The following is a 20,673-nucleotide window of genomic DNA, read 5'->3' as shown; positions in this document are numbered from 1 at the left end:
CCGGCTTCCAACAAACTAGCACAAAATGCAACTGAATACGATCAATACGGCGGCCGAGGCGGCTTTGGCGGAGGCTGGTAGTATATACTTGGATGGTGATGCCCTGCCAGGTAGCCTGGCATGGGAGGCCGTTGAAAGTTGGAGCCCGGTGGAGGTGGGAGCTGCGGAGGCCCACCGCGCGACGAGAATGGGTCAGGAAGGCCAAGCGTCTCATTGATCGGCGGAATCTGTTGTCCCGCCGGGAGGAGTCGTCTCGGCTGGCCTCGGGGCGTCGGTGGCGGCAAGAAGGGTCGGGGTTCTGGGTGCGCATGGTGTATCGGTGGCGGCTGAGGGGGTTGAGGGGGTTGTGGAGGTTGAGGAAGAATGGCACGATGAGCTGTGAGCCGTGGCGTGTGCTGAAGCGTCGGTCGGGGCACCTCAGCTGCCGCGAGGTCCGCTAGGGCTGTCAGCGCCGATGATCGCACATCCGCATAAGGCGGAGGATGATGCTCCTTTACAGGAACGCCCTCTCGCACTTCGACAATCCCAGTGGCTTCCAACAAAATGCCGATAATCTCGCCTCCTGAGAGTCCAGCGAACGGACCGGCGTCTCTTATCTCCTTCATCTGGGGATTGATATCATCGCCGAGCTTGGCTCGTTGGACAAAGTCATCCCAGCCAAAGGCGGCACGTTCAAAGGAAGCCGCTCCGGCAGGGTCACGCACGAACGAGGAGTTGAAACCTCGGTATACTTCTCGTACAACAGGGGCTCGTCGCCCACGTTCGTTCTCTGTTTCAGAGCCGTCGGTCTGAAGAATGGATTAGCTTTGATTAAGTCACTTTTGCGAAGAATTTACCTCAGTATGCTCGTCATCTTCTGCCGCGCGACGGCCTTCAATGAATGTCATGTACTCCCCATGGCTCGCCAGAAGATGTTCCTCTTGAATGTAACGAGATGAAGCCTTAATACAACGTTAGCAACGCCAAAGAATGGGAGTGCATTGACTTACTCGACACCGTTCCTCGATAGCCTCGATGTTGGCTTGGTAGATTCTGTTCTCCTGTGCTACCTTGAGGTCGTATTCTCGTTTCAGAGTATCTTGCTTCTCACGCAAGTGCGCTTTCAACACGAAACTGAGTTCCTCAAACTCAGGAACGGCCTTGTGCGCGTTCTTGTCGCGTGCGATACGCTTTTCGGACTGCGTAGCTAGTACAGCCAGAGCTAATCGCTGTGCGGCGGCCACCCTTCTAAAAGCCTTGTCTAACTCACGCTGACGGTCTCTAAACTTTTGGGTGGCAGCGCTTGGAGATGGCGACCGTTCAAACTCTATATCACTAGATCGGTCATTCTGACGCCCAGCGCGCGTGGAGCGCGCAGCACGAGTGCCACCACGCCCTCGCTTGTTCACGCCAAACCGAGCTGATGTTCTGTTCCGCGCTCCTCGACCCCGGCCTCGATTACGGCCACCGCGAGTTGTTTTAGCAGTAGCTAACTCAACAGCATTGTCCGGCGTAGTAGAATCGTCAGCCTCTTCAGTTATTTGCCGAGACCCTTCGTCCACTTTAGAAGCCGTTGCATCATCCAGCTGGGAGAAAGAGTCCTCTAGCTTACGCCCGTCGCCATTCTGCAGCGTTGGCTCTGACGCACGGTCGAGCGCAGCCGCCTCTGCTTTCGGCTTCTTGGTCGGCGAGCTCAACGTAGATGGAATAGCCCCTTGCTCATCGGTATCGAGAGATTTGCGCTTCCGCGACAAGATTGGACTAGATCTGGTCGAGACAGCTTTGAATTCCTCGTCAATTTCAGCGGCTTGCCGTTCTTCTTTCTTGTGAACGGGAGGAGACACAGTGCCCTTCGGTGATTCTTCGAGGGGCGGCGTTGACTCTGCGGTATGTGACGTCTCGATATCGGCTAGATTAGAAACCTCAGCTGCTTCTGAGGCGACATCCTCAGGAGGCGGAGATTTGACAACTGACGTCGTTGGGCGATTGCGAGTCGATACATTGGTGCCGACGTCCCCAGCATGTCGATTGCGATTTCTAGTTCTAGTGTTTGTAGCAGCAGGGGCTGAGGGGCTTGCATCCAATGGTTTAAGTTCTGAAGCCCCGTTTTCTGCGGGATCATGAACGTTGCCTTTCAGTCTTGTTGATTGCCTTGTACTTCGCGGGGTCTCTTCGGCCACCGAACCTCGTTTGACGCGCTTAGTTCGAGGAGTCTCGGGCGCCGCAGTAACAGAAGGCGCAGGTTCAGAGCGGCTTGAACTGGGCTGAGCCGCAGGAACTGCAGGGGTGCCAGCCGCAGCCCGTGCTCGGCTATTCCGTGTTTCACGAGTGCTGGTGGGAGCACTGAGAGCAGATGCAGCAGCTGAAGCAGTTGCAGGCGTTTCACGGGTTGTTCCCTTGGATGAACTAGCCTTACCAGTGCCATATTTGAGCGTTATAATGCGCGACGGCCGATTGCTGCCATGCTTGGTGGTGGAGTTGTTAGTGGCGTTGCTATTTTGGTTGCTAGTGCCACTGGCAGCAGTAGTGTTGGTAGTCTTAGCATCATCATTCTGACCAGCACGCGCATCCCGGCTCGAACGTAAATTCCGAGTCACACGGGTGCTGGAAGAATCATTGCTAGCAGGTTCTACGAGAGATCAGCGCTGAAACAAGGGTAGAAGGTAAAGACTCACCTTTGCTGTTAAGGGCGGACGTGTTATTGGTAGAAGGAGCGACCGTGCCGTGGGCTGCATCAAGCCGTCGTTTAGCTCCGGCCATCGCTTTCCTCTGGCGTTGTGTTAGTTTGGGGGTGGCCAGGACCGGGGATGAGAGCGTGTCGAGGGCAAGGATTGAATGGGACAGACTGGGAGTCGAGTAAAACAACACGAGAAACTCGGGAGGAAAGCAAAAGGGAATAGAATAAACCAATAAAAGAAAAGGAAGGGGAAGAAAACAGAAATGGCGAATGGAACAAAGAGAGGGTGATAATGGACGAAGCGTAGACTCTCTAGTCGCAGGCCAGCAGGAGTACAGGGCGCTTGGCGGCTGTCCAGAGGCGACCAGACTGCAGGGAGTGAAAAGTATGAGAGAGACTGGACGCCATACAATTGGCAGGCGGGGGGGGGAGGCCAGAAACCCTCTCAGAGAAGAATAGTCGATGGATGCAAGGAGAAAGAGGAAATCCAAAGGCAATAAAAACAAAATCAAGGGAAGAGCACAAGAAAAAGGAAAGAAAAAGCACGGTTGCAGCAGTAGGTATGCGATGCAGGAGAGGTTACAGGGCGAGTACAGACGAAGAAACGGACAGGACTAGATATGGAACCTACCTAGGCGAGGAGAATAGGCGCGCGACAAGAAACTAGAGGAGAAAAGAGGTAGAAGAGGCGGAGATGGAAAGCGACGTTGCGGTTGATCGGCGCCGGGGAGAGCAGAAAGGCTGAAGCATGAAGTACAACAGAGTAAGAAAGTAGTAGAGCGGGTGAGACGGGCCAACTAGTGCCGATGTAGACGGAGACCCAGCGATAGTCCGGCAGTAGTCAGTACGGAGTAGTAGTGCCAGTCAAAGAGTCTAGAAGAACAAGCAGATTCCCCTGGCAGGCGAAACGGAAGAGGGCAATCTATTGCTGTCGCAGCGCGTAGCGGATTCCCATGGATTGACTATTGTTGATGACGGAAACGGGAGAGGACAGGACAGACGCAAGAAGAAAGCCGGGAATGAATAAGTGGAAATTATTGGGGTAGAGAAATGCGACAGCCAATCAGCCTTTCAAGAGAAGCTAATTAATCAAAGACGACGGAATGAATAATAGAAGAGGTGATGGCGAGGACTGAAGGATGGAGTAGAAGATGAAAATTGGGCCCGTCCGAGATAGATTCCTTTGCTCCCGGTGGCGTGGATTCCTCTCTATACTCCAGCCTCACAGCAACTGCCATTCAACGTCCGTTTCTACCAATTGAATAACAGATTGTCTAGAGTAAACATATTAAGGCAAACTGCCTGTCATCTGTGATATTTTTCAGGTCTCTGTTGATTTGACCTTACCCAGCATTCCTATCACAGCAGGCTTTCCCCCGACATGCTTTAACCACCACCATACAATTGTCTTTTTTTTTTTTTTTTTTTTTTTTTTTCATATAAAGGAAGCAGGAAAATGCAAAGAATCATATTCATGAAGCTAAGAGGTTCTGGCGGTCAAGCAAGATACCACTTGCCATGGTATGAACTCAGTTTGTTGGACCTCTGCCTATTTGCTCACTTCCCTCCTTGTACCTAGTATGCTCCCACACCCCCATCTGTAACACTTCCCATGCTTTCCTTCCCTCGTTCTTCCAATCAAACCAGCGACGTTCTCAGTCCAATTATCCGATTGCCAGGCACCTGTATCAAGGTCTATCAAATCTAATACGGTGCAGAGTGGCTTGCTTGGCTGAGCTTCCTGCTGAGCTTCTTACTCTCATAGCTAGCCAGCTTGACAAGAAATCGCTCAAGGAACTGCGCCTGACATGCCGGGGAACCTTGTGTGTAGCGACTGCAGAGCTCTCCAAAGAGCTTGGCCCAGCCACGCACTTTAAAGCACTCGAAAAGGTTCGAAATATCATACGTAATGATTCATTGCGCCAGTGTGTCTGGAAAGCCCATCTGGGTATGTCAAAGGCAGCACGGCCTAATCAGGTGAGTTCTTACCCAGCCTATTCTATCTCGCCCAAGTCCCATGTATCTAGGACGCCGAGAAGACTGGTATTCACGTGGACCAAGATGACTTGAACTTTCTCAAGCTCCTCAAAGAATTTCCCAATTTGCGAGAAATCTAGTTCGAGATCGATTCCTATAGCACCGGATGTGAGGGTGATAAAAAGAAAGAAGAGAGTATCTTCCGCAAAGACACGATGAGCTTGATATTCTCTCAACTGGCCTCATTCATGCAGCCATTACTCGACCTATCTCTCAACCTTGTCTTCATCAAGGATCCTGCTTTTCCCGAAGATTTGGCCAAGGTGTTTCGCAACGTCCGCAGACTCTTCCTTCCCATTGACCGCCCAAATCTTTTAGATGAGGTCTCAGGAAACATGCAGGTATCAACTCTCCCCCTTGAAGCATGCTCGCTCATGCTGATATCTCAGTAGCTGTTCTATGACCTATACTCCGAGCTTCCGCGAACTTGGCTGGTGCCGGCAATACCAAACCTCGAACGGCTAGACCTTCTGGGAGACTGGTACTTAGGTCTTTACCCAAAGCTAGACCTAGACAATATCCACTTTCCGCGCCTTCGAACCCGCCGTCTGATTGATTACAGCTTTGCGCATGATACCCAGCTTGACTGGATCTTTTCCCACGCAAGGACCTTGCGCCACCTTATGCTCCAAAGCTGTGCTATTGTCTCAAAGATACGGGTGGAAAGGGAGAAAAGACACCACTTTTGCGTTCTGTGGAAGGAACTTAGAGTGGAGCGTCGGGGAAGTACTGCATCTACACATATGCCAAGCACTGGAGCGACTATTTCGAGGCCATAAAACAGAAATTGCCATGCCTCAGGAGCTTCGATATGGGTTTGTGTGGCACAAAGCTAAGCAAATCCAAGTTTCAGCAGGACGCCCGGGCAGCGTGTAAGTACCTTACAGTCTGGCCCGGTGAACTCGATGTTGCATGGCGCTACATGCCTACCAGTCTAAAATATAAATTTAAATTGCTAAATTTTTGCTTACTGGCGTGCCGAGGCGGGGCAACAAAGATGTAGATGCCTTGCGCAACCTCCTGTGCCATCTGGGACAGGATTGATGGTTACATCGAGATGACAGTGATTATAGTGCCTCGCATGACAAAGCGTGGTTTGATGAACCACTCAGGAGAATTGAGGAATGCAACCTCAAAAATGCTTCTCATCTTCGACAAAGCTATTTGAGATTCAAAAAGCATAAGGAGATTTCATTTATTGGTGAGTACTCCGGATGGTAGGTAGATATGTAAAGAAGCTTTGTTGACATCTTGGTGCGCAGTTTACGATTTTTCGAAATGCACGACATAAGGTGACTACTCAAATGATTAATCAAAACCTATGGCTTGATATGTTGATGTATTGTCAATAATACACAGACTATGAACTGTGCCAGACACTTAGCGACGTTATATCAGGAAAGGGGAACCATTGTGCTCTATACTTCTGTAATCAATCTGTAATACAAATACGAACCAAGCTTCCCAACTTTATTTTCCTGCGAACTCCACCAGACTTGACCTCGAACTTTACTCCATCCACAACCCAAGCTCTCAGTCTCAAACCACCAAACCACCAATACTCCAACCTTGAATACTCCTCAATTGCACTACATCCACGTTCAAACCCTACAAAATATCTTTGAGCAAAATGCCAACCCGCCTTCCAACTCCCTCCGATTTCCCCCCCTCCCTAACACTAACCCTCACCCCACCCCCAAACCCCCCATCCGCAGCCGCAAGCACAACAACCAGACCACCCCCAAACATCCTCCTCCTCTTCCACGGCCTCGGCGACACCCACACGCCCTTTACAACCCTCGCCTCGAAACTCTCCCTCCCCGAAACAACCGTGCTGACCATCCGGGCACCGAACCCGCTCCCCTTCGACCTACCGGGCTTCCACTGGGGCGACGACATCAATTTCGACTCGCGCACCGGCGCGCTCGACATGGACGCGGGATTTGAAAAGGTGACGAAATTGCTGCTGAAGGACGTCATTGGCGGTGTCCTTGTGAAGAAATGCGGGTATAAGCTCGGCGAGATTCTGGTGTGGGGGTTTGGGCAGGGCGGGATGGCGGGTGTTGTGCTTGCGAATAGCTTGTATGAGCAGACTGGGTCTGGGCCTGCGTCTGAAGGAGGGGAGTTAGGTGGAGTGATTTCAATTGGGGCTCCGTATCCTCTCTCGCTTGCGGGAAAGGTCAACAAGACTGGGAGTGGGAAGGGGAAGAGCCGTACGCCTATCTTGCTGGTTTACGGACGGGACTCCAAGGTCATGACGGAGTCTGCGGTGAAACGGACGAAAGATGTGTTTGCTTTTGTGGAGACGCATGAGTATAAGAGGCGCGGGGATACGATGCCACGGAGCCGGGAGGAGATGACGCCCATTATGCGTTTTCTGGGACGGAGGTTGCGCAGTTGGCAGGGTGTTCCAGAGGGTGCTGTGGAGCTTTCTTAACTTACGAAACGGGGGAGCTGAAACTTGCGGCTAGGTATGGGAGGGTGGATGGCTACAGTAGGGTGGTGGAATATGGTACATGCATATTTCTGGTATCAGCTAGTGTACATTGTCAAGCGCATCGCGGGCCTGCTTGATGGCCTTCCGAGCCTCATGCGCTGTGACAGGAAGCTGGACCTTTCCGCCCTCGCGCACTGTCCTGCGCAGCTGCTGTTCGGTTTCGCGCAGGGCAGTCCGGCCGTTATCGCGCACTTCTTCTTCCCAAAACCTCCGCGCGGCGTGCCACTTCCGCTGTTGCCATCGCAGTGAGTAGATCAAACCAACGGCGGCGATAGTGCCAGTTTCGTATACAGAGGCTGTTGGCAGTGAAATCGAGGTCAGGACGGAGAGCGCAGTTGTTAGTGACGTTGTCGAGATGCTGAAAAGGACCAGACGTTGCGCCATGGCCTGCAGCGACGGCACTGTGGTTTCGATGAGTTGCGCGCGGCTTTGGGCGATTTGTGTTGGCCAAGGCAGTTTCTCCTCTTCCTTTTTTGGAGGTTCAACGACAGCAACGGCGAAGTTTTTGTTGTTGTTTTCAATCTCCGTGACCTCTTCGGCCGTCGCGATGGCATCCTCGACGGCTGGCTCAGTAGCGATGGTGACGGTATCCTCTTCTGCTGGTGGCTCTTGCAGGCCAGCCTGCTCGAGCTGACCAGCGGTCCAGATGACGTCCTTTTCAGCGCGGCGCAGATACTTCTTCTCCAAGATCTCCGAGGTAATCATGCCTACGTCGTCAACGCGCCAGAACAGCTTCCACCACGCTAGACCACGCCACTCCTTAGTCGCGAACCCTTCCTCGAGCTCGCTGTGAAGCTCTGTATGAGATTTCTCAGCCCACGCAGAGACCGTCTGATCCAAGTTTGATCGGACAATGTCCGAAACAGAAGCCTCTTCCTGTTCCCGCACTCTCCTGGTCTCCTCCGTCACCACGCCTTGCTCTGCAGCTTCGATCAAGGAGGCTACCAGTGACCTTAACGACGGATTCAGGATCCCTGGCTCGTTTCGAGCTGTTGATAGCCAGTCAACAACCGGCTGCACGCCACTGTTGCTCCATCCACGCTCGTACGCAAGCGCGTTTCGCACGGACTCGCGGAACATGCCCAGAGCCTCGCGGGCCTTGTTTGTATCCACAAAAGCTATCCGATTGTCTTTTATAACAGGCCCAGAGCCTCCTAGCTCAACAGCCGCGAAGATCGAACCCGCTTCCTTTCTTAGATCCGCCTGAGCAATCAATCCACTGTAGGCAAGTAACCCGTCCACTCCCTCTGCGCACACAATGCTCCTGTGTACAGGATAGCGCACCACATTATGTCGGCCCGTGTGCGAAGTCTGGATTGTCACCGTCGGCACCAGGAAGGTTTCAGATGTGAGCTGCGCACCAGACACGTCCGCCTGCGTGCCGAGACTCGTAACTAGGATTTCCAAATTGGCGTTCTTGAGAAGCTGCGACGGCACTGAGATCGTAGGCACGAGGTGATTTGAGATACTCTCCGAGACGTCACCGTATCTGCACCCGTTAGCTAGACGACCCCGTAAAAATAGAATGCCATCTATGACATAACATACCGAATCAACAATCCCCTCTCCAAATCCCCATTCTCGGAAACGGAATCTAGCATATTCTCCCAGTCCTCCTTCTCCTTCAATGGATCAGCCAGTAAAAGCCGCACTAGCTTCCTCGCCGCAGCAACATCATTCAATCCCAGAACTGCCCGTCAAAAGTTAGCAGATATCCAAGTTCCCGTAGATCAAAACAAACCCACCCGCAACTCTAATCAACGGCTCCTCAGTCTCCAACCCTCTCAGCGCCAACTGCAACCGACTCAGATTCACCTGCTCCGGCGCAACGCTCTGGATCTGCACGAGCGACTCGTAAAGCTCTTTTAACCGCGGGGGAACATGACGGGCTGTATGTGCAGTCGTCGGGGCCGTCGAGTATAACTTTGCGTTCTCGAGGGGTTGAAGATAGGGTATCGGTAGTGTCTGCGACGGTATTTGCGTCCGGAGTTGAGGGGAGTAGAGGTTCCGACGCGTGGAGAGGGTTCGGCGTCCTTGGGTGGTTGCGCAGGATGAGCACGCTGGAATTGATTTTGCGATTCGGTCTCTCCGGCGCGGTAGGCTCTTTGGGAGCGAGCTGCGGAGTTTGAGAGGCATTGAGGGGGTTGGTGGTGATTGAGATGTGGAAGGTTGATGGAGCTCACGGACAAGATCAAGAATCGGAGCGGGTCTTGGCGGGATCGCGGGATAGCCCGTGACTGCGTAGAAATCGTACAAAAGTGCAGCACTAGAAAGAGTTTCTAGTATTTTAAGTGTGTAGATTTGAAAAGTAAAGACTAAGTAAGTGTTCATAATATGATTCGTCAACTCATAGTGCCAGCGTCGCAGACGTTGGAGCTCCTGTGCAGGACATACATAGCCTCCCGAGCTTGCATCTCAGTAAAAATATCAAGTACAGGTTCGTGTATCTCATCCGACAAAAGGAAAGTGCGCAAGTGGAGCGTATTATGCAATAATAATTGTTCCACTGTATAGGCAGATACCCTAGTTCCCCGACCCTGTCCAGCGGACGGGGTTTCTATACAAGTCCGGAGTCAACAGACTACAACGATCAAGGGTTATTTCGTGTCAGATGACGTCTATAGATGGCATAGACCAAGTCGGGCTTGATATCCAATTTTCGTAGTCATGTTTCCTAATCCCGACTGCCGTCCCGTTGTCGGCGAGATTTGCCTGATCCGGCGGACCTAACATTCGTTAGCACTTACCATCAAGATGAAGACAGAAAGACTTACATGCTAATCCGTCTGGCAACTGTGGCGAGGCCAGCATCATTGTCGGCTTCGTGCTGAGCGCGGTCAAGCGCAATGCGTCTTTCCTCCTCGCTTCGTCGAACAACCTCGTCGTGAGACGGAGGAAGACGTTCGTTCTGCAAATCAACCTTGCGGGCGTCTTCAAAGTTGGTGATAGCCTGCTTGATTCCCTCCGCTCCCAGCATCAGAGTACCAGCCGGTAGTCGGCCTCCAGCCGCGGTCTTGAGCTCGGTAACACGTTCAGACTCCTCACGTAGCACCTGGAACACGCGAGACAGACGACCAATGGCAAGGATCTTGTTCTTAATGGCTCGTCGCTTGAACTCCGTACTTTCTGTATCTGCCGTATCCATCGGTACTGGCGGAGAAGGCTCGGCGGGTGAAATGGTTGAGGGCGTCTCATCTTCAAGCTCCTCCTTGGAGCAGGTATTGAGGATGGCAATGAGCATGTCGGTGATCTTCTCACCAACGAACGGTAGGGACCAGGTGAAGACATCCATAAAGTTCGGTAGCCAGTAAGGGTGAGGGGTGCAGTTGAATTGTCGGATGTTCATGACGTTGTTCTCGTACTTCAGAACGGCGGCTTTGTTGTTGTATACATCCAGGTAGTTCGGTGCGCTGAAGATGGTCATGACACTAGGGAACCCTGTAGTACGGGTCTTGCGGTACATGCGGTAGCCCGCATCCTGAGCTTCGTGAGCTCGGATGACCGAGAGCAGGTTGTTCTTCTCGAGGAAAGCACACGCGGCGGGGTATGAGAAAAAGTATGAGCATCCTCGGACGCTGTTGTGGATGAAGTAGTCACCGGTCTTTTCTTGGCCAAAGTCCTCCAAAGGATCGGCCCAGAGGATATCGCACATAAGCCCATGAGTCGGGGGTTCTCTGAATCGATCAATCTGCGCAGGTTAGCTTGGGCGATGCTGGGGCGTCTCCTGATTTCAACATACCGTTTTGATGTCTTCCAAGGTATGCAATTCGGGACTGAGACCTCCGTGAATGCAGAGGAACTGCTTGTTCATGACCGCCGCCAGCGGCAGCGCGCAAAACGACTCAATGCAGGCTTCATAGATGCGCTCGCTATACTTATGCTTACATTCCAGCTTGAAAGTGAAATAATCCGTCAAGTGTCGGCATTCATGGTTTCCGCGGAGCAGCCAAAGCGTGTTGGGATACCAGATCTTCAGTGCCCAAAGATAAAGAACACACTGGAGAGGTCAGACAAGTCAAATTGATGAAATCGGAGGACTCACCTCAATACTGAAGTAACCTCGATCAACGTAGTCACCCAAGAATAGATACCGCGTCTCAGAGGGGTCCCCTCCCACTTCAAAAAGCTTCATCAAATCGTAGTACTGCCCGTGAACATCACCGCACACAGTTATGGGAGCATCCATCTCCAGCAGGTTGGGCTCCGACTTCAATATTTGAGTACCCGCATGTATGATCCATAGCGCCTGGTCCTCAGTAAGGCGACCCTCCCGATAAAAGTGTTGCTTGAGAAACTGCAGGTTTGGCTTCTGTGGGTCTTCAGGGTCCCAGAACTGGTCGTCTGATGGAGTGTTCAGGGCTGGTGCTTGCACCTCTATGTAAAAGCATTGTTTAGTATGCGGTTGACCTGCGAGCGGGACGACCGAAAATTGGGTTTCTAGTACGCACCTTTGACAACACGTTCTAGGGTGGACACCTGGCTGCCATCTTCCATGACATGCAGGGTGAAGTCAATCTCCGGGACCGGCTGCTTATCGGCCACAGCGCGCGCCAGATTCCGATCCATCTTGGACAATGGTGAGGGATCTCAAGCAAGACAAATCGCTATAACCTAGACTCCTCGTGGGTAGACCGAGGCGAGGCGAACCGGGCGGGGAGGTGAAAGTCGAAAAAGGGGAGGGATGTTGGGTTGGCGGCGGTGGGGTTAAGCGCGGCGGATTTTCGAACACACGACAGAGGCAGAGACAGGCCGGGCGAGAGTCGGGTCAGGAACAGGTTTCTTTTGTTTATCACGCGATGGTCGCTAAGGAACCATGTTCCGTTCAATGACTGGGGTTATGATTAGGGAGATGCGAAATGTGGTGAAAAGGAAGGTGAGAAGAATTTGAGGGGATGGAGATTACTTAGAGACCGATCAACGCTGGAGCTGAGATGCTAGCATAGCAGGCTAGCAGACTTAATCAGCCATTATATGTCCGAAGTGGAATTTAGATCTAAGGCAGCACTTGTGCCATAGCAGGCAGACTAGTTTTATCTCAAAAAGTATAGGACCCTGAATCCTACCTTGTATACTACCCCATACATCTGCTCGCTAATACATATCGTCACATCTGTCGGCGTGGGGAACATCTACTTAAACAACCTCAACTTCCGTCCAAGGCTCCATCAACCCCCAGCTTCTGGTGGTTACCTATAATCTTCTTCTCTCCCTAGCCCTCAGCATGATGTACGAATCATACCGTACGTGCAACTCTCCCCGCACACCCCAACCCCCGACCTAACGCAAGCAGGCCCCCATCCACTCCTCGCCCAGGTCCCATTAACCGTCTCCCCATTCATCAACCTCCCCACAACAGTCACCCTCCCCTACACCTACAAGTCCGTTCCATCAAAGCTACCACCATCGGTCACCGTTGACCCAAGCAACCCAGACGCCAAAACCCGCTACGTCATCTCAGCCAGCGGCGAGCACGCTGCATCGCCAGAGGACATCCTCGCCTCGTGCAAGGCTCTCGAGCAGCACTTACGCAAGGAAAAGACAGACGCCGATCAGGCGATTAAGCAATGGCACGAGTCGATATCCGCGCGAGAGCTCGCAGAGAAACGCCGCGTAGCCCCTGGCTGGCTTGATCGCGACGAGAAGCTCCTGCAGCCAAGTAATGCGTCGCATCGACGCTCTTCAAGTCAGCCAAGCCAGAGCTTATTGGACAACGCGGAGTCGGACTCTGCAGCTGCAGAGTTGCCGTCTATAGCCCCGCGGAATGAAGGCGAAGAAATAGATAGAGCGTTTGGAGGGCTTGACTTGAAGTGATGGGTATAGGCAGGTAGATTACGATAATGTGTTTGTTTGATCCAGCAGAGTGCTTCCAAACTCGATCCTAATACTTTGTACAGCAAAAAACACGCCGGTAACAGCTACATTGGAGCTGCTCGATAGCTAATGTTAGCTACTCATGGATATGTTCTACAGAAAGTCCATGGACGGCGCAGATTACGCTTTATATGATGAGGCACCTCCTTCCATCGACACTCAGTCAATCATCGTAATTCGCTCATGAACAGACCAAAAGTCCATTCGCAACTATTTTAGAGTACGTAGCATAAGGTTACTAGGAGCCTAGATGGGCGGCTCCGCTCCCCGCCAAATCTCCGCCGGCCGGCCCAAGCTTCCTCCCACTGCTCATCAACTTTTCCGCTCCGCAAGCATCAACTCTTTACAACCCTCCCAACCTTCCGATTTCACAACTCCCACACCCAGAACGCCAGCATGGAGAACCTCTCAATACCCCCAGCCGAATCGTCCTTCATATCCATCGACGACTTCCAATCGCGCACGCCCGAATCCTTCCACGGCCCCACAATCCTCTACTACAAGGCCTCGCAATGCAAACTCGTCGCGACCGAGCACGACATCTCCTCAACGCGGGAGCTGAATGCGCTCCGGCTCGCAGATACCGGCGTTAACGGATCCTCAGCGGAGAATGCCGACGAAGAAAATGAGAAAGAGGTTGTGGTGGAGGGCCTGGACCTCTGGGTTACGTCGGAGTATATTTCGCAACACCCTACTCTTCTAACAAGCCCTCAATCAGTGGATGGTCAAGCTAATATAATCAATTCCCGCAGTAAATTCTTCCTCTATAGCACGGCCACCTCAACAGGCCTCTCAATCCCCTACCGCTCCATTTCGCTGCACGCAATCCAGCGCTTGAAACTCCCTGCTCAAACCGCCGAAGTCCAAGGCCTCTACATGCACATCACAAATGCCGCGACGGCATCCTCCTTCCCGCAAGAATCCGATGAGGAGGAGAGTCTTACAGTGACGATTGTCCCGCCCACAGCAACACCATCCGAAGGCGAAGAGAGCGAGATCCAGAAACTCTACGACGCTGTTTCGGCGTGCGCGAACCTCCACCCTGACCCCGTTGAAGAGGAGGAGCATGATGCCGGCGTGTTTGCTTCGGGGCTTGTCTTTCCGGGCTCTGGTGAGGATGGTGGTCTGCCGCCTCCGGTTGACGGGAGCTCCGGGTGGATTACGGCTGAAAATATGCATGAGTTCTTTGATGAGGAGGGGAATTGGATTGGGGAGGGAGATGGGCCGAGCTTCCCCGGGATGGGGAGTGGGCTGGGGCCCGGCGCGGGAACTGTGAGGGGCAGAAGTGAGGAGGCGGAAGAGCAGGGTGCTGATGGGAGGGCTGGAGCGGATGGAGATGAGACGAAGTGGAGGCGGATTGATTGATTTATCAATTAACCGTTGGCAGGGCAAAAAGCAATGGCCTACGATGCCGCAAAATATAGATGTTCTGATTGGGACCTTATGAATATCCAGGTTTGAGAGAGGTCTTATAAATTACTAGCTACCGTAGCTACAATGCTCCTTAGGGGTTCAAACTCAACCGGGGGAATAATGATAGAAACGCTGCCAAGCCGAAATCTAAGCATCCTCGAATCCAGGCTTGATTACTCTTTTAAAAACCCATCTCCGTCGTACAGACTTCCTGGAGTAGCTGCACCAATCCCCAGGCCCACAGTCTTTCGCGCTGGCGTCGTGCAGCCGTGCTTGAAGTTCCGATAGCTCGACATGCGCGCCATTTTCTCAGCCTGACTGCGTTGCGGAGATGAGCCGGTCTTGTCGGTTAGGTTAGGAGGGTCATAGACGAGGGAAACGGTTGGTCGTCGCGGCGTCTTTTGTGCATCGTTCTTGCTTAGGTCTTCCCAGGTCGGAACTATGGCGCTGACTTGGGCTCCCGCAACCTTAGGCTGAGCGGTATTAGATAAGGTGCTGGTAGTATAGTGGCTAGCTCGTTTTCCAGATTGAGTTTGGCCACGTGGTGGTGTTTGCTCTTTGGCTTCACTTTTGACTCGTCGCAGGGAGAAAGTATGCTTTTCGCTAGTATTCTTCACGGTGTTATTGCGAGTAGGACGTGTTGAAGAAGGCGAGGCCGTTTTGGTGGTATTATCCGAAGGAATCAGTGATTGATAGCTGTTGCGAGCGGGCTTGGGCTGAATGCGAGGCCCCATAACTGCTGACCGGCGAGGACTTCTAGGAGTTGGAGGATTCTCTAGCGCCGTGGGTGAGGCTTGGTATGGCACCTTCCAGATAGATGGGTTTCGCTCTGGCGACGGAGTCTGAGAGAGGCTACCTTTGTCTGTGCTTATTGGTAGACTTGTGAGAATCTCGGGAAGTACTTTCTCTGTTCCAGTAGTCGAATTTGGCTGTGTGAGCTTTTTCTTCTTTTTTACCGGACTGCCAGAAGACTCTATCCGCATGTCACTGGGCATCTCAATAATTCGTGAGATGGGCCGGTCTGTTTGGGCATCCTGGAAACTGTTTCTGTTTGCGGTAGACATGACGGAAACACTGGAGTTACGCGAGACGTTTGATATTGTCAGATCGGATAGCTCAGACCGGCGAATATCCAGCTCTTCAGCCTCCTCCGGTTCCTCAACCATGGGGGAAAACGCAGGACCGGTAAATGTAATAGGTGGATGGATGGAGATTCGTACGCAGTTTTGTCGCCTGTGTCCTTTCCGATGTCCACTGCTTTTCATAGCAGATGCCAATGGTGGCTTCGGGTGACTGTTCGTGGCCTGAGACGATGTTTCGTGTGGCTGAAAGCTGCTTGCTCGCCTCCCTGTACTGTGTGGGTTCCATGTAAGACTTTGCGAAGCGGCTGTCCCGTTATAGAAAGGGTCATTGTCTCTCCGTGTACTGCCATGCATTGAGTGTCGCTGCATCTGACTAAAATGCGGCACCAAGCCGCTGTTGCGGCCTCTTGTATTTAGTGGAGGAATATGATCCAAATCAAGGTAGGGACTGGAAGTATTGTTCAGGGACTGTCTGGCGGACAACGATTCACTTCGCCTGGGTGGGGGGCTAATCCGCTCTGATGAACGAGTAGGGCTGCATGCAGTCAGGCTGCGGCGAGGAGGAGAACGCTCGGAGTCCACTCTTTGCCCTTTGCGCGCGGGAGAGTTAGGGGGGAAGATAAAAGGAGCCGCGTTGGCCCCGAAGCTTCTGCGATTATATTTCTTGCCAACGTCATTCGCACTGAATGGGGCAAAGGTAGGGCAGGGCGGCAACGCAGGGGATATAAGGCTGCTATCGATGTTTGCGGATGTTCTTCGACTGTCATTTAGGATTGAGCTATCTGCTGTTTCAAGGCTGACGGATGAGTATCGAAAAGAGTCATTCTTCGACAAACGGAAACGGTTCGGCGGATATGCACAAGGAGGGGGTGGAACGGGCTGATCTGGCGCCATTCCAGGAGTTTGCGATGTGATGCTGCCACCTCGGATCCGAGACCCTTTAGGGTCAGCACCTTCAGGGTGATCCTCGAAAACAGGGAAAAGCGCATTGGAACGTTCTTTTTGCTGAAGCAATGGCCACCCACCCGAGACAGGACGGATGGTATTGCCCGTGTTTGGCTGAATATCCTCCCGTTCCGGTGTTTGCCTGGGTGTTGTCTCCGCTGGAAGTTCCAGGACCCCATCAACAGCTGAAACGATCAAGTTCTCTTTCGAAACTGACACTTGAGCATGGGGCCCTTCGGAAGCTTCTGCTAACGTCGTCAAGGAGCCAAGCGTCGCTGTGTTTTTGGATTGCCGCTTTGATTTCGAAGATAAAGAGTGTTTGGGGGAGAAGCTCCGCGTCTTTTTCAGCAGCTGGATCGGTGACTTGTCGCCTGAAGATTGATCGAGACTTTCCCTCGAGGCCAGTAGACCCCATTCGGTTGGTCTACCATATGGAAGCTGTCCATACTGCCTCAGCGCGGAACCTTCTTCGCGCGACAATTCGGTATATGTTTCGGCGGGAAAAGTTGAGAGTCTATGGGCGTAAGGTCTGTGTGGTGTCCGTATCAGCGCAAGCGACTTTCGTTCCTGGCGAATCTTGACCCAGATGATAGTAATCACTACTGCGGAAACCATGAAGATAACCGAGCATGTAACTGCTATCGCGACGGCCGTTGTCAGTGCTATCATGATGCCGGTACACCCCTGTGATAGTGGCAACTAGTCAACCTGATAGGGCTACCCCGGTTGCGAATTATCCTTTGGCCGAATCGTGCCGAACCCTGGGCGTTCGAGAGATGCCGATGCCGTACTATTGCAGCGTTCGGCCAAGCGTAAGCTTAGGAGTAAGAGACGGACACGAGCATGGTGGTGACAGCGGGTGAACCATCTCAAGGTGGGCGATGGCGTTTGTTGTGGAAGATGCAGAGGAATGTGCCCACATTGCGCCCCAAGGCGCGAGGAATGCGATATCATCCTCCCTTGAGAAAACCGGTAATTATCTAAACTGGTTTTGAATGGCATGTATCAAAATATGCTGACCTTGAATTTGGAGTGGGAAGCCGTATTGTAAGTGGACAGCTAGCTGACAGGGAAGCGCTCGGAGCATACTTGGTCAAGCATACATAAGTCTAATTGTTAGCACATAAGCATCATGATCTGTGATATCTTCAGTCCCATCGCCTCTTAGAATTTGTCTCTATTTGTTAGATAGAAGTTGAGTTTAAAATGACCAACCCAGGCGCTGATGAAGTGCCCTTGTGGCCATGTTCGCACCGTCGAGCAGGACTATCAAGTAGAATAGCCCGCTCAGTGGGAAACCTGTAGAGAAACGACCTACATATATTAGTTCATACGGGTCGATTTTGGCCTGTAAAGGGCAGGCTAGCTAGAGAGTTGTGGTTGATAGAAGGTGGCTCCGGGGGAAAGAGGTGGTTTCCTGATTGGGAAGTAGCACGCATTCGGAGAAACATCAATCCGAGCCGAGGTTTCTTAATGCCCCCAGCCCCAGCTGCCTGCTTGATACTATCAACTGCGTTGGCTGAATAATTGTATAGCTGATGTGACTTCAAAATACGGAATCTGTTTAATAACCCAGATAGGTGCTTCATAACAGCGGCTGGAAAGACTACAAGCCCCTATCTGCCGAAGCTGGGACTGCGTACGGGGGGCGTCATCCTCCACCGCAAGCCAGGCCAGAACTAATTTACCATCATTCCCATGATTGTTGTATCTTTCAAACGCTACCTACGTGCTGATTTGCTCCATAGAATCGCGCCTCTCGAGAATCCTCGAAATCAAGAGAACAAAGTGCGGGTCTCTGAACATGAAGAGTCCGATGCCTTGGCTCTGATGGGTACTTCAAAAGACATTGAATTGGCATTTCGATAGATAAGCTAGAATCAACAGAAATGAGCCGCGGACTATTCTCCGATACTTTTTTGCTATCCGGAATCCCCGAGGCACCCCCAATGTCAACATATCAAAACCTTAACTCTCCCCCTGGTCAAGCAGCAGTCTTGCATTACAAACCTCAGAAATCCACAGAATCATTGCCAAGCCGCAAGAGTCGAAATAGAAGAGACCAAAGACTGTTGACTTATCGCGGGTAGAGCGTTCACGCACAAAATCCCAACCACCAATTAGTAACCAAGCAAGAAAACAAGTCTGATACCATAAATTGCACTCCCCTGCTCGTCACGAAACCCATCACATAGCGTCAACCCAGATACGGCCAGCTTTTCAGGTGCTTCAAAGCAGCCCATCCCCAAGTGATCCAGGCTTAGGCGTTCCGAACTCTCAGTTAGTGTTGGCCTCGCCTCCGTTCTCAGCTCCATGAGTATCGTGCTGGTGCAACATCTCCAAACCTCTAGCCGCGAGCTCAAAAAGACTCCAGTTTTGCGCTGATCCCTGGCCCGATTTCGCATTTTCCTCTGGCTCGGCATCTGCCTTGCCATGTTCTTCTGCATGGCCTTCGTGGTCCCCGTCGATAGGCGAAGATGCGAGCAGAGGTCTATCAGTAAAGGCATCCTCTTCTCCATCCGAAGAATCAGTGTAGATGGCCTCTTCATTCTCAGGTCTTAGCATCGCAGAATAGTCCGGCCGAGACTTAGGCCTAAGGACATATCCCATGAGGCCGGTTGTGGGATTGACGCGTCTTGAGGGGGTAAGGGTGACGCCGTCTTCGCTTTGGTCGGTGCCGGTGCTGGTGTCTTTGTTACTGTTCTGGCCGTTCTTGCTGATGTGGGAGTACTTGTATTTGTCGGCATTGAGAGCTCTGCATGGGGATAGAAGAGGCTGCTGGCGGGTGGCTCTGAGGAATGGTTAGTGCTGAGTCTTGTTTAGTATGAGGTGAGATACGTACGAAGTGTTCATATACCCAGTTCCAGGCTCAGATCTTTCATCGTCTGCATCCGCACCAGCACCTCCATCTTCACGGACCCGTCTATAGAAGGGTATCTCCCAGTGCAAGACAACGCGACGAATGAGATGCTGGCATCCCTTGACAATAGGCTTAAGCCAGAAGGCCAGAACGAAGAGGAGCGAGAGAGCCAGACAGACCCAGAAGAAGTTCGCGAAGGGGAACTGCCGAAACTGAGACTGGGACTGATGCTGCATCTGAGCCTGAGCCTGGAGTTCCAGCTCTATCTCAGAGGGAAGCGCATGGTACTGGATTCCGGTCATGGTTACGACTGTGGTCTTGTTGCTTGTGGTGTAGTCAGTGTTTGTGTTTGTGTTGAATGCGTTGATCTAGCTCAGATCTTCTGCTGATGGTAATCTAGAGAGTAGTTAGATAGATGAAGTCTTGATGATGGATAGGCGAAGGATACCTGCGTGGCTCGTTTGTAGAATCAATGGATCTCACCGTTTGCAGAGGTCCATTGTCTATTGTGATTGTGGGTGTTCAACACAGAACAAGTGGGTGAATTGGCAAAAGGCATTGCTTGCTGAGACGCATACACGACTAAGCAATGGCATATACCTTGCGCATCTGCCTTACGCGCATAAACATAGATGCCATATACATAGCACAAAGAGAACAAAGCAGAGAGCCAACTCAATCCCGCTATAACTCTGCCAAAGGCGTTTGGACAATGAAAGATCGTCTCAAGGGAAACTTTTGTATTCCACAATCGCCTTTGTCCGTTCGTATCCTTCCCTTGCCTATATAGAGCCCTAAACTCTCCTGCCTTCCTCCTTCCAATCCATTTCAACTCTACATCCCAGACCCAAGAACCCAATCCAGACACCGGACTCATAGCAACCATGATGCTCACACTGATCATCACCCTGACCCTAATCGTCCTCATCATCGCCCTCACCCCGAGAGCCTATCTACAAAGACTCCTCCACATATTCTACGAATCGAACGACTACACGCCCACCTGCGCCAACGCCCAAAGCTACAAATCCCACCTGAGCAACATAACGCCCTCCATCTTCCACGGAACCAACGCATCCTCCTTCTACGACCCGGGATACAAGTCCATCTTGGGCAACACCCAACAACCGGAAACAGCGTTCAATGACTCCGTGCTGGCGCAGTATAAGAAGTCTTACCATGAGTGCCTGCATGCGTTAGCCGAAATGGGAGGGCTGGTGATTGAGTGGGTTTGGGAGGGGATCGAGGTTAGACAGTGAAGGTGGGTGTTGGAGCATGGAGGGAAGAAGGCTAATATTGAGGAGAGGAGAGG

The 20,673-nt window shown here is 52.1% G+C and overlaps 10 protein-coding genes across 10 annotated transcripts; 5 read left to right on the top strand and 5 right to left on the bottom strand.

The window, feature by feature from the left end:
* Positions 1-41: 41 nt before the first annotated feature.
* Positions 42-2,739, bottom strand: BDW74DRAFT_169595 (uncharacterized protein; the record flags this gene model as incomplete). The annotated part of the gene is made up of 4 exons (XM_073727015.1): positions 42-788; positions 837-941; positions 990-2,608; positions 2,655-2,739. The coding sequence occupies 4 exons, from the start codon at positions 2,737-2,739 to the stop codon at positions 42-44; spliced, it is 2,556 nt and encodes an 851-aa protein (XP_073581142.1).
* A 1,964-nt stretch (positions 2,740-4,703) lies between these two features.
* Positions 4,704-5,668, top strand: BDW74DRAFT_158510 (uncharacterized protein). Its single transcript, XM_073725327.1, has 2 exons — positions 4,704-5,034; positions 5,086-5,668. Exons 1-2 carry the CDS (start codon positions 4,849-4,851, stop codon positions 5,470-5,472), a joined length of 573 nt encoding a protein of 190 aa, XP_073581141.1. The 5' UTR covers positions 4,704-4,848; the 3' UTR covers positions 5,473-5,668.
* Positions 5,669-6,223: 555 nt separating this feature from the next.
* Positions 6,224-7,179, top strand: BDW74DRAFT_63653 (alpha/beta hydrolase). The gene has a single exon (XM_073733346.1). The coding sequence runs from the start codon at positions 6,324-6,326 to the stop codon at positions 7,128-7,130; it is 807 nt and encodes a 268-aa protein (XP_073581140.1). The 5' UTR covers positions 6,224-6,323; the 3' UTR covers positions 7,131-7,179.
* On the bottom strand, positions 6,720-9,457 carry BDW74DRAFT_158507 (uncharacterized protein). The gene is made up of 3 exons (XM_073725326.1): positions 8,936-9,457; positions 8,739-8,880; positions 6,720-8,679 (listed from the first exon to the last, which is right to left on the bottom strand). The coding sequence occupies exons 1-3, from the start codon at positions 9,324-9,326 to the stop codon at positions 7,230-7,232; spliced, it is 1,983 nt and encodes a 660-aa protein (XP_073581139.1). The 5' UTR covers positions 9,327-9,457; the 3' UTR covers positions 6,720-7,229.
* A 503-nt stretch (positions 9,458-9,960) lies between these two features.
* On the bottom strand, positions 9,961-11,756 carry BDW74DRAFT_169593 (serine/threonine-protein phosphatase 2B catalytic subunit; the record flags this gene model as incomplete). The annotated part of the gene is made up of 4 exons (XM_073727014.1): positions 9,961-10,878; positions 10,930-11,187; positions 11,233-11,564; positions 11,639-11,756. The coding sequence occupies 4 exons, from the start codon at positions 11,754-11,756 to the stop codon at positions 9,961-9,963; spliced, it is 1,626 nt and encodes a 541-aa protein (XP_073581138.1).
* Positions 11,757-12,411: 655 nt separating this feature from the next.
* Positions 12,412-13,001, top strand: BDW74DRAFT_180911 (uncharacterized protein; the record flags this gene model as incomplete). Its single annotated transcript, XM_073729864.1, has 2 exons — positions 12,412-12,430; positions 12,481-13,001. 2 exons carry the CDS (start codon positions 12,412-12,414, stop codon positions 12,999-13,001), a joined length of 540 nt encoding a protein of 179 aa, XP_073581137.1.
* Positions 13,002-13,256: 255 nt separating this feature from the next.
* On the top strand, positions 13,257-14,537 carry BDW74DRAFT_63628 (Voldacs domain-containing protein). Its single transcript, XM_073733345.1, has 2 exons — positions 13,257-13,735; positions 13,814-14,537. Exons 1-2 carry the CDS (start codon positions 13,458-13,460, stop codon positions 14,424-14,426), a joined length of 891 nt encoding a protein of 296 aa, XP_073581136.1. The 5' UTR covers positions 13,257-13,457; the 3' UTR covers positions 14,427-14,537.
* On the bottom strand, positions 14,537-17,170 carry BDW74DRAFT_186911 (uncharacterized protein; the record flags this gene model as incomplete). Its single annotated transcript, XM_073731347.1, has 1 exon — positions 14,537-17,170. One exon carries the CDS (start codon positions 17,168-17,170, stop codon positions 14,648-14,650), a length of 2,523 nt encoding a protein of 840 aa, XP_073581135.1. The 3' UTR covers positions 14,537-14,647.
* A 1,266-nt stretch (positions 17,171-18,436) lies between these two features.
* On the bottom strand, positions 18,437-19,565 carry BDW74DRAFT_158495 (uncharacterized protein). Its single transcript, XM_073725325.1, has 2 exons — positions 19,344-19,565; positions 18,437-19,292 (listed from the first exon to the last, which is right to left on the bottom strand). Exons 1-2 carry the CDS (start codon positions 19,352-19,354, stop codon positions 18,779-18,781), a joined length of 525 nt encoding a protein of 174 aa, XP_073581134.1. The 5' UTR covers positions 19,355-19,565; the 3' UTR covers positions 18,437-18,778.
* A 582-nt stretch (positions 19,566-20,147) lies between these two features.
* Positions 20,148-20,667, top strand: BDW74DRAFT_158493 (uncharacterized protein). Its single transcript, XM_073725324.1, has one exon. The coding sequence runs from the start codon at positions 20,246-20,248 to the stop codon at positions 20,618-20,620; it is 375 nt and encodes a 124-aa protein (XP_073581133.1). The 5' UTR covers positions 20,148-20,245; the 3' UTR covers positions 20,621-20,667.
* Positions 20,668-20,673: the final 6 nt, after the last annotated feature.

This window comes from Aspergillus multicolor, assembly GCF_047715735.1.
Source record: "Aspergillus multicolor strain CBS 133.54 unplaced genomic scaffold BDW74scaffold_24, whole genome shotgun sequence".
Classification (NCBI taxonomy): Eukaryota; Fungi; Ascomycota; class Eurotiomycetes; order Eurotiales; family Aspergillaceae; genus Aspergillus; species Aspergillus multicolor.
Note: the sequence above shows the minus strand (reverse complement) of the source record. Positions and strands in the feature narration are given on the sequence as shown.

What these genes read in the sequence shown, in the direction of transcription:
- BDW74DRAFT_158510 (XM_073725327.1), top strand. Translation starts at nt 4,849, where the DNA reads ATGAGCTTGATATTCTCTCAACTGGCCTCATTCATGCAGCCATTACTC. An exon ending in AGGTCTCAGGAAACATGCAG is followed by an intron (nt 5,035 to 5,085) that starts GTATCAACTCTC and finishes ATATCTCAGTAG; the next exon opens with CTGTTCTATGACCTATACTC.
- BDW74DRAFT_63653 (XM_073733346.1), top strand. Translation starts at nt 6,324, where the DNA reads ATGCCAACCCGCCTTCCAACTCCCTCCGATTTCCCCCCCTCCCTAACA.
- BDW74DRAFT_158507 (XM_073725326.1), bottom strand. Translation starts at nt 9,326, where the DNA reads ATGCCTCTCAAACTCCGCAGCTCGCTCCCAAAGAGCCTACCGCGCCGG. An exon ending in GCCGTTGATTAGAGTTGCGG is followed by an intron (nt 8,881 to 8,935) that starts GTGGGTTTGTTT and finishes TTTGACGGGCAG; the next exon opens with TTCTGGGATTGAATGATGTT. An exon ending in GAGAGGGGATTGTTGATTCG is followed by an intron (nt 8,680 to 8,738) that starts GTATGTTATGTC and finishes TAACGGGTGCAG; the next exon opens with ATACGGTGACGTCTCGGAGA.
- BDW74DRAFT_63628 (XM_073733345.1), top strand. Translation starts at nt 13,458, where the DNA reads ATGGAGAACCTCTCAATACCCCCAGCCGAATCGTCCTTCATATCCATC. An exon ending in GACCTCTGGGTTACGTCGGA is followed by an intron (nt 13,736 to 13,813) that starts GTATATTTCGCA and finishes CAATTCCCGCAG; the next exon opens with TAAATTCTTCCTCTATAGCA.
- BDW74DRAFT_158493 (XM_073725324.1), top strand. Translation starts at nt 20,246, where the DNA reads ATGATGCTCACACTGATCATCACCCTGACCCTAATCGTCCTCATCATC.